General features: G+C 36.5%; 1 protein-coding gene across 1 annotated transcript; it reads left to right on the top strand.

Moving 5' to 3' along the window:
- Window positions 1–8,591: 8,591 nt before the first annotated feature.
- LOC149145005 (fatty acyl-CoA reductase 2, chloroplastic-like) lies at window positions 8,592–9,415 on the top strand. Its single transcript, XM_089452335.1, has 3 exons — window positions 8,592–8,664; window positions 8,762–8,850; window positions 9,167–9,415. Exons 1-3 carry the CDS (start codon window positions 8,592–8,594, stop codon window positions 9,413–9,415), a joined length of 411 nt encoding a protein of 136 aa, XP_089308461.1.
- The last annotated feature ends 1,610 nt before the right edge of the window (window positions 9,416–11,025 follow it).

The raw sequence follows: 11,025 nt of genomic DNA, 5'->3' as shown, positions 1-11,025 counted from the left end.
GTGCATGGAGTATTGCCAACATTTCCTTCTCATAAATAGCTTTGCTTAAAAACTTTCCCTTGATTGGACGACTTTCAAAAGCAATGGGTCTTTCATCTTGCATTAGAACAGCACCAATTCCATTTCCTGAAGCATCACATTCCACAATAAAGGTTTTTGTGAAGTTCGGTGTAGCTAAGACTGGTGCTTGGCACATTGCCTCTTTAAGATGTTTAAAGGCCTTTGTTGCTTCCGGAGTCCATGAAAATGAATCTTTCTTCAATAATGTTGTTAGAGGTGCTGCTATTCTCCCATAATTCTTAACAAACTTGCGATAATACCCTGTCAACCCAAGAAATCCTCGCAGATGCTTTATGGATGTGGGGATTTTCCATTCCTTAATGGCTTTAATTTTGCTAGGGTCTACCTTAACTCCTTCATGAGATACAATATGACCCAAATATTCCACCTCCTGGACTCCAAAGAAACATTTGGATCTTTTTGCATATAATTGTTTCTCCTCCAATAGTTGTAGCACCTTGTCAACATGTTCAACATGATCCTTCCAAGACTTGTTGTAGATTAGTATATCATCAAAAAATACTAACACAAATTTTCTAAGGAATGGTTTGAAAATTGAATTCATCAAACCTTGAAATGTTGAAGGTGCATTGGTAAGGCCAAAAGGCATGACCAAAAATTCATAATGACCCTCATGAGTTCTAAATGCCGTTTTCGGAATGTCTTCAATCTTCATTCTGATTTGATGATATCCGAACGAAGATCCAACTTGGTGAAGTAAATTGATCCATGCAATTCATCCAGTAATTCATCAATGACAGGAATGGGGAACTTATCTTTAATAGTGAGCTTGTTGAGCTCCCTATAATCTGGACACATGCGCCATGATCCATCCTTCTTGTGCACCAATACTACTGGAGCTGAGAAAGAACTTTGACTCGGTTGAATTATACCAGCCTCTAGCATTTCTGCAACCATACGTTCAATTTCACTTTTTTGGACATATGGATATCTGTACGGCCTGATGTTTGGAGGAACACTTCCTGGAATCAGATGAATAGCATGATCATGATCACGCATAGGTGGGAGACCTTTGGGAGTCTCAAATACCTTGGAATGATTGTCCAGGACTTTTTGGAGATCTGGAGAAATAGATGATTCCAATGTGGAAACATCTAGCGAACATAATTGTGCAATTACACCTCTTTGCTCCTTTTTTAGAAGCTTTGTCATGCCATTAGAGCTGATTATCTTTCCTGGTTTCCCTGCAATACCCCTTAATTCAACTTCCTTTCCTTCCACAGAAAATTTCATGAAAAGTTCTTGAAAATTAAAAGCTATTGTACCCAAGGATTGTAGCCATTGGACTCCTAGTACAACATCAGCACCTCCCATTGGAATGGAAAGCATTGGGCTAGTCAATACATATTCTCCCATGGATAGCTTGATATTATGGCACTTTCCAGAACAATTTATTGTTCCTCCATTTGCAATCATCACTTGACACTCTGGTGCTGGATATAGGAAGCAATTCAATTCTTTTGCTACCCTACAATGAATAAAATTGTGGGTGCTTCCTGAATCAATCAACACTATTACCTTTTTCTTCTTGATTTGTCCTTCTATCTTGATGGTTTGAGGAGTGGTAATTCCCGCCAATGCATTACAAGATATGGTCGGATTTATTTGTTCTTCATCTAGGCTTTGTTCCTGGAATATATCCTCTTCTTTTGACCTTTCTTGCTCCTTTTCTTCTTCCTCTTCACAATCTATGTAGAATAATTTCTTCTCAGCACACTTATGACCTTTTGTGTATTTGCTATCACAATTGTAACAAAGCCCTTTTGCTCTTTTTTCTTCCAATTGTTGTGGTGTCAACCTTGTAGGTTGTGGAAGACTATGGGCAACAACACTTCCGTCTTTATAGTTGTGAATGGTATGCTTCCTAGTTGCCATAATTTTGCTTTCCATTTTTCTTGCTAACCTGAATGCCTTCTCTAATGAATCAGGTTCCCAAAGGCGCACATCATGTTGGATATTATCCTTTAAAGACCCTATGAACACATCAATCCTATGCTCCTCTGGAATATCTTTTACCCTTATGTTCAATTTTTGGAACTCCTCAATGTGCTCCATTATTGAACCCTTTTGTTTGAGACTTATCAATTGGCTAAAAAAAGTGTTTCTTTTTGTATCCTCATAATGTGCTATCAATTCTTCCGTAAAAATTGCCCAAGTGATAAATTGTTTACGAGAACAAAGCCATTGATACCATACAAACTGATTTGGTTCCAAATATAAAGTTGCCATACGTACCTTTTGTGTGTTTTGCACATTATTGAGATCGAAGAATTGCTCCATCTGTAATATCCATGTGGCGGGATCCTTGCCATCAAACTTCCTCATATCGATTTTTGGGACATGGTGAGTCTTTGATCCAACATTAGAGTCTATGGAATCATGATTAACATTTCTTTTGTTCTCATCATGAGTTTCCTTTAGTACTCTTTCACCCTTAGTGACCATTTCTTGTAGCAACTTATCCATCTTATCATCCATGCCATCAATTTTAGCGTCCATGCCATTCACCTTAGCTTCCATGCCATCCATCTTAGCTTCTACACCTTTCTTTAAACCGTCCATCTTAGCTTCTACATCTTTCCTTAAACCATCCATTTTATATTCTGTTGCCATTTGTGCAAGTGACACTCGTTGCACTTGTTCTTGTAATTTTGATATATCATATAGCATTTCTTCTTCTTCTTCATGAGTCATGCTAGAGCTTTCAGGATCCTTACTAGGTGTTTGCATTTTCTTTCCTCGGGGCATCCGTTACCGATAATAATTCTCTAATATGCCCTTTGAATTCCTTCAAAATAAATTTTCAAACCAAGCTTAAGCAAAAATTAAAGAAAATCTACACACCTTTTTTCACTTTGTAGGAGCTCGATATTGCCTCCGATGTATCTCTGTACTTTCTGATTTTCTAGTTCTGAATTTATGACTTGTAGTAGCCCTCTGTGTCCTCTTTCCAATGCCAGAATTCTGACCCAAATTGGATTCTCCAAGGAAGAGTTATGCGAAATCTCCCACAGTGACTTGATTATAGACTAGTTCAGTATAGCGAACTTGTACGACGTGCCACGTGTCACTTTTTCAACCTTTGACTCTGAAAAATATATAAAAGAAAACTACAGTCCGTCCTCTTTCTGTACCTTCTTATGAAATTTCAATCCGATGCTCAGAAAGAAAGTTATGACGATTATCCCTAGGTCACCTGTTTTGAGTGTAATTCAGGAGTCTGCAAAAAGACCAACTTCCTCAGATCATATCTCCGAAAATAGTGCGCTAAAAACTATGAAATTCGGACCCAAGGTTCAGCGCGACTTCTTCTCAAATGGGTTTTTTCTGCGACTTCTGAAACGTCACAGAAAACAAGTTATAGCGAAATGGCCACGATGACCTGTTTGGAGCAGCGAAACCCTAGAATCCAAAGCTTTGATACCAAATGTTATGAAACCAGCTCAAGAAAAGATAGAAAAGAAAGATCAACGCCTTAGAATTCAGCCTCTTCGAGGGGGAAACCTCCTTTACATTACATAAATGAACAATTCTTGGATGATACAAATGAAAAAACCTCCTTTCTATATATAGGAGTCTAAGGAGTCACAATATAATCCAGCCGACCTAACAATAATAATATAAAGCCACAAAAATAATAATAAAGGGATTCTATGGGGCACAGAAATAACAATATGTGGGTAATAGGGGCACAACAATATAAATAAGGGGTATAACTACAATAGTAATGGGGTAATCACTAGTATTATAGGGACCCAACATACACAGTCCACTGCAGTAATCAGAACAGTAATAACAGAACTAACCCAGAACACCTTATCAACAGAAAAATTCAATCAACAGATACGCAGTTTTTCCTTCTGTGGCCTGCGTCCCTACGCACTTCACCTTCTGCTTCCCTGCGTATACCCGCAGAGATCCTTCTGCCGCTCTGCGTGTCCACGCGCTGTTTCTTCAACCACTCTGCGTACTGTCACTGAAGGTACGCACCCAGAGACACTATTGCGCCGCGTACTATTACTGCAGGTACGCGCCAAGAGATACTATTGCGCCGCGTACAGTTACTGTGCGTACGCACCTAAACCTTCGTTGCTCTGCGTACCCACGCAGTTCTCCTTCTTCTGTTCTGCGTGCCCACGCAGCTCTCCTGTTTCTGCTCTGCGTACCCACGCAGATCTCCTGTTTCTGCTCTGCGTACCCACGTTTCTCTCCTGTTAAACACATGCGTACTTCTGATTAGGGCCGAATAGGCAGTCCACTAAAGTGGCACAGATGCTCAGATGCCCAGATCTGATCATGCGCTCGAGAGATCACCCTTCACAGATTCTCTTTCAACTTCATATAGATCAAGCTTTTAAGACTATAACCCAATATTTCAGATCTTAAGATATTCAATTGCAAAAGATACTTAGCCAAGTGATCTCCTTTGCTTTATATAGGCAAGCTCCTCCTAAAATCATGGATCAATACCACGAGCCAAAACCATAGTAACACAAATACCATCGGCTAAATACAAAGGGTTAAACATAAGAAACCCCACGTGTGCTTTTCTCTGCCTTGAAATGAGTGCACTGGGGGTACGCACCTCCTGAATGGCTGACATGCATGTCTGGCCGTGGTCCCTTCACGGTGTACCTGCGGGTATGCACCTTCTGAACTGATCTCCTGCGTACTTCTTAATTTTCAACATATTGAGAGCCTTGCCACGGGAGTTGCCATTAAGTACAACATTTGTAACATATAGCCATACCAGAAACATAATGCCAACAAACACTTACACTCAAATCAATTCATCTAGTGCACGTAAGGAAATTGGATTATAAACCAACATCTACACTGAAATTGATGCACCTAGTGCAAGTAATAAAATATGATTATAAAGCAACATCTACACTGAAATCAATGCATCTAGTGCAAGCAATCACACAGGATTAGAAATCACCATCTACATTGAAATCAATGCATTTATTTCAAGAAATCAAATAAGATTAGAAATCACTATCTACAGTGAAATCAGTGCATCTAGTGCAAGAAATCAAACATTATTAGAAATCAACATCTACATTGAAATCAATGCATCTAGTACAATCAATCAAATAGGAATAGAAATCACCATCTACATTGAAATCAATGCATCTACTGCAATCAATAAAATAGGAATAGAAATCACCATCTACATTGAAACCAATGCATTTAGTGCAAGCAATCAAATAGGATTAGAAATCATCTACATTGAAATTAATGCATCTAGTGAAAGGAATCAAATATCATTAGAAATCAACATCTACACTAAAATCAATGCATCTAGTGCAAGAAATCAAATTGGATTAGAAATCACCATCTACATTGAAATCAATGTATCTAGTGTAAGAAATATTCTTCCCTCTCCCCCCCCATATATATCTATATCTCACTCCATATCTCCTTATTTTCCTCTCTATCTCAACCCCCCAAACACACATGCTATTTCACTTCATAACTATCAATCTCTTTGTCTCTACCTCTCTCTCTCCATCTCTATCTTCTTTCCTCTCTTCACTTTCCATCTATATCTCTATCTCCGTTTTCCTCTCTATATCACTGCCAAAAAATACACTCTATCTCTTCAATATATCTACCTATCCCTCCCTCCTCCTCTCCCTCCCTCTCTCTCTCTCTCTCTCTCTCTCTCTCTCCCCTTCTCTCCCTCTCCCTCGCTTCTATCTCTCTTTCCTACTTCTTTCTTCTCTCCCTCTCTCTCCATCCTCTTTATCACTCCCTCTCTCTCTCTCTCCACCTTTCTCTCTATATTTATTTCTTATTACCTCTCTCTCCCATTCTAACTCCATCTCTCTTTCCCTCCCTCACTCCACTCTCTCACATCCTCTCTCTTTTCCTTCCTCTCTTTCTCTCTCTCTCTTACTCAAAATCCTCCAACTATATTACTACATCCCTCCCTCTCTCCTTCTCTCCCCCATTCTCTCCATCTCTCCTTCTTTGTCTTCATCTTAACCCCAAACATACACACTCTCTCTCCATCTCTCCCTTGTTACTCCCTCTCTCTCAACACTTCTCACTCTCTATGTATTCTTCTTCCCTCCCTCTCTCCCCCTCCAACTCCATCTCCCTATCCCTCCCTCTCTCCTCCTCTCTCTCAAATATTCTCTGTTGTACTTCCTCTTTATCCCTTTCTCTCCTACCTCCCTCTCTCTTACCCCATCTCTCTCTCTCTCTCTCTCTCTCTCTCTCTCTCTCTCTCTCTCTCTCTCTAATCCGCTCTCTTACCTCATCACTTTCCTTCTCTCTCTCTCAAGTATTATATCTCATTCTTCCTCTCCCTCACTCTCTCTATCCAATCTCTCTCTCTCTCTCTCTTCCCTCCAATCCTATATCTTCCCCCATCTCTCTCTCTCTCACTCACTCTCTCTCTCTCTCTCTCTCTAACTAACTATGTTACTATATCCCTCCCTCTCTCCTTTTGTCTCCTTCTCTCCCCCCTTCTCTCCATCTCTCCTTATTTATCTCTTTATCTCACCCCTAAACATACACTCTTTCTCTCCATCTCTCCATTGTCACTCGCTCTCTCTATCCACTTCTCACTCTCTATGTATTTCTTCTTCCCTCCCTCTCTCCCCTTCCAAATCCATATCTCTATCCTTCCCTCTCTCCTCCTCTTTCTCATCCTTCCTCTCTCTCCCTTTATCTCCTACGTTTATCTCTCTTACCCCATCTCTCTCCCTCTCTCTCTACCCTCCAATCCTCTCACTATCTCCCTCCCACTCTCCTCTCTCTTCCCCCTCCATCTTTGTGTCTCCCTCTCCCTCTTTTACCCTTCTCTACCTCTCTCTCTTTTTATTCCTCGTCTCCCCTCTCCTTTACTTTATCTCCATCTCTCCCTTGTCACTCCCCCTATCTCTCCACCTCTATAACTTTATGTGTTTGTTCTTACCTCCCGTATATATATAGTTAATATATTTCATGATATATTAATATATGTTATAATATAACAAATTTAATATTGGATTAAAACAAAGTTATTATATTTTATAATATCAATATTATGATATGTTAATATGAATATTAGATTTAATAATAATAATAATAATAATAATAATAATAATAATAATAATAATATTTTAATATTAATATTACGGTTAATAGTATTTTTTGCATGATATTAATAATAATTTGGCCAATGGTATTTTTCCCATAGGCTTCACCTAAATAAAACCTATTTTTTGGGTGTTAACTTAAGTGCAAAGAGGTTTATGGAGCAAATATAAAAAGAGGTTTTATTTATTTACTATACCTCTTGTTTATTTATATTTATATTTATTTATCATATTTCTTTTATTTACAATAGTGTTTGGCCCATAGGCTTGGTATATAATCAGACATTGATTTCTAATCTTATTTCATATGTTTTGATTTATTTACCATACATATTTATACCTCTTTTATATTTATTTATTTATCTTACCCCTTTTATAAATATGGTAATTGGTCCATGGTATTAATAATTATGTGTCCCAGAGAATCCACCTAAATAAAACCTATTTTTTGAGTTTTCATAAATATAAGGAGGTTAATTGAGTAAAGAGAAAAAAAGGTTTTATTTATTTACCATACATCTAGTTTAATTTTTTTTTATTTTATTTACCATACCTTTAGAGTAAATAGAAAAAAATTCTTATTTATTTACCATAATTCTATCTTATTTATATTTTATTTATTTACGATAACTCTTTTTTTACTATTCGTAAACCTCTTTATATTTTAAATTGATGTTGTCTTTATACATAATAATAATAATTAGATTGATTTTTAAATAGGGCTAACATTTGATTAGCAATGTTAAATGTTAAATATTAATGTTTACATTTACATCTAAGTTTACATGTTCATGTTTTTACACGCTATCTACCCCATGGGTGCAATAATTATTTTATTTTTAATATGAAATTATAAATAACTTTGAAAAATACATATAAATAACCGAAAACAATTTTATATTAATTAAAATAAAGCAAATTTCAATTAATTGAAAGATAAAATAATATTATTTGAATGAGAAGTTTCTTTCTATTTTCAAAGAGAGTAAAGAAATTTATAATTATTTTATTTAAACTTTGAATTACAAATAACTTAATAATTTAATAATTTAAACTGCTGTAAATTTGGGGTTTTGGGTGATTTTTCCCTAAACCGCAGGGGTTATAGATCATCTTGCCTTGATAATTGGCAATGTGAAGGCATTGTTCTACATCTGGCAATGCTTCTACCCGGGTAGCATCTATCCAAATCTCTGGGAGGATAAAACTAATCTGGACTGTGTGGCTGGATTTTCAGTGGATCCATGTGTTTGGTGCCCTTCAAAACCAACATCTCAACCATCAGAGTGATTTCATATTCTATCGAGATTGAACTAGCGACAACTAGTTGGGAACTAGAGAAAGAGAGATGCAGTGAGCTATTGAAACCTGGAAAAAAACTAGTAAGTTTTTAGATTCAAAGTTCCTTGTAATGGAGACATGGTGGGTGCTGAAAATGTTGGTTACATGTCTGGAAGTTTGAACCGCTATCGACAGATCAATGGATGCCCAGGTTTCATCGAAATTCGGTCTTTGACAAAGTTCAGGAAAACTTCGAATCCGATGCTTGATTACTCTCACATTGTTGTTGAGCTAAATCAAATATTCAGCTTACAGAATGATTGATCCAATTGTTACGCACTATGGCAAAAGTCAACTATCTTGCTTCTTGACTGATCCAGATTCTATGCTATATCTGGTGAGTAACTCTTAACAAAGTGTGAAAAATCATTTCGTAATTAATTTTAGATTTCCTGGAGTATTTCCATATTTTTTTTTATTAGATTATGCTTTTCATCTATATCTGGAGTATGATAGTGGATGGTTCGAAACTTAGATTTCACATTTTTTCATTATTTAAATCATATTTATTTGATTTTTCTGGAGATTCTCTACATTATTTATTTCTCTTGGGAGATTAGATCGTCCATATATGTCTTCAAAACTTCAACTCAAAAAGCCATTATCCTTTTTCTATTAAATGTGTTATTTTTTTGGTTGAATTCAAATTGCAGATATTGGCAGACATGGTTGTGAATGAAACTTTAATAGCCATGGCCAAACACGTAGGAAAGCATGGCGTAAAGGTTTATCAGGTTGCTTTTATGGTGGTGAATCCCGTAACAATTCAAGAATTTTTAAAAATAATATTTGAACATTTTAAATCTAATCCCTACATTGATCGGAAAGGAAACCCAGTAAAATTGTTGAAGCAATTGACCTGCGTTAATAATATGGAGAATTATGGGCAGGCTCTCAAATAGCGGTTAGTTCACCAAACAATGATACTCTGTGTTTCTTACTCAAAATTTTGATGAATATAAGTGGAATTTGAAAAGTTAAAAATTTACTCATGTAAATTTTACTTTCCATATATATATAATCTGTTAGCCTCACTCTCATAATAAAACAATTGTAAATCCAAAATTATAATTAAATATATCAAATATTGAGAATTAGGAGTTAGTTCCTCAAACTAGGGAGTTTAGTTAGGATGAGAGATTCTCTCCAATTAGTTCTCCTAGATTAGTGTTTTGTTGAGAATGTATCTCAACCAAGTTTGTTCAAGATAGATGCACTATCTTGAGATAACTTTCTCATGTATTTATATGTATCATAAACATTATTTAAATAGAGGAAATTCATGAGAATGAGAGACTATAGGAAAGTCTCTCATGCCTTTTCCACCATGACTAGTTTGGGTATATTTTTTCTATTTATTTTATGAGTGTTTTATTAGTTTGATTAAATTCCTTCAATTGGTATCAGAGCAGTAGCCTGTTGATAAATTGATTGTGCATTCAAATACTATGGTTTTTTTTTGTGTAGTTTCTTCGTAGTTTCCTGAGCAAGCATAATTAGTTTTGGATTTGTGAATTTCTGGTTTGTGCTTGACTGGTAGAAACCTTGGCATACATGAGGGACTATGAAGGATTTCCCAATGAGAAAATTTGGGGCATGAATGGGAGAAGCATGGCACTTGCTTTCTCAATCTTGATAAGCATTCATTCTTTGAGAGGACTCTTTCCTTGAGAGAAAATATCAACATTCTCGGGGTGCTTAAAGAAGCAGGTATTAAACATGATGAAAGAGAATACAGTTTAAGGAATATAAAAGAAGCCATTAGAGAAAGCACTGGACAACTGCCAAGAATTGAATGCAAAAGAAGCAAGGAGGGAGATCATCAACTATATTAGGTGTATGTATGTGTTGATAAATGGGACGCTTTCACTGTTATTGAACGCCCCTTTTTCCCATACAGCAATTTCCCTTCAATGCTTGTATTTCCTCCTTTCTTGGACAGTGATCACAAGATCAAAGAAGCTTTCACAAGCAAAAACGATACTAATGGAAGGGAGGATCATGAGCTCTCCACAGTGAACATTTCTTTCATCTATCAAATTTTTAGGGCCAAGGGTTTGTTCTGTTAGGTCATCACCTTGATTCCTCCAAGATGTCATTGGAAAAAATGAACAAAGAAGCGGCCCGTCACACTAATTATGCAAACAGAGTCCAGGAGTTGTCTAGGCCATGGAAGGGTATGACATGGTTGTTTTGACAGCCTGTGTGCCTGTTCTATTTGTTGTTTCAACCTTCCAATTTGAGCCATTTTCTGAAGTGATTGGAGAAAGGCCGAGTAAGGTTAGGGTTTTATTCTGTGTTTTCTCGTTGCTCGAAGATTTACAAAATAGGTCAATATTTTATACATTTAGATCATAATGCACTGCTATAGTGGTTTCTTCAAGGAATTGTAGAAGATCGTGTTTGTATTAGTCATAGTTTATTGTACTGGTCATAATTTATGTATAGTTAAAGTCCAGACTCAAATTCTGAAGGATTTCGTAGAGAAACTAGATTATTTTGATCTGGTTTA

This window comes from Pinus tabuliformis, chromosome X (genome assembly GCF_031772625.1).
Source record: "Pinus tabuliformis cultivar Carrire ecotype Pingquan chromosome X, CPIR1, whole genome shotgun sequence".
Taxonomy (NCBI): domain Eukaryota; kingdom Viridiplantae; phylum Streptophyta; class Pinopsida; order Pinales; family Pinaceae; genus Pinus; species Pinus tabuliformis.
Note: the sequence above shows the minus strand (reverse complement) of the source record. Positions and strands in the feature narration are given on the sequence as shown.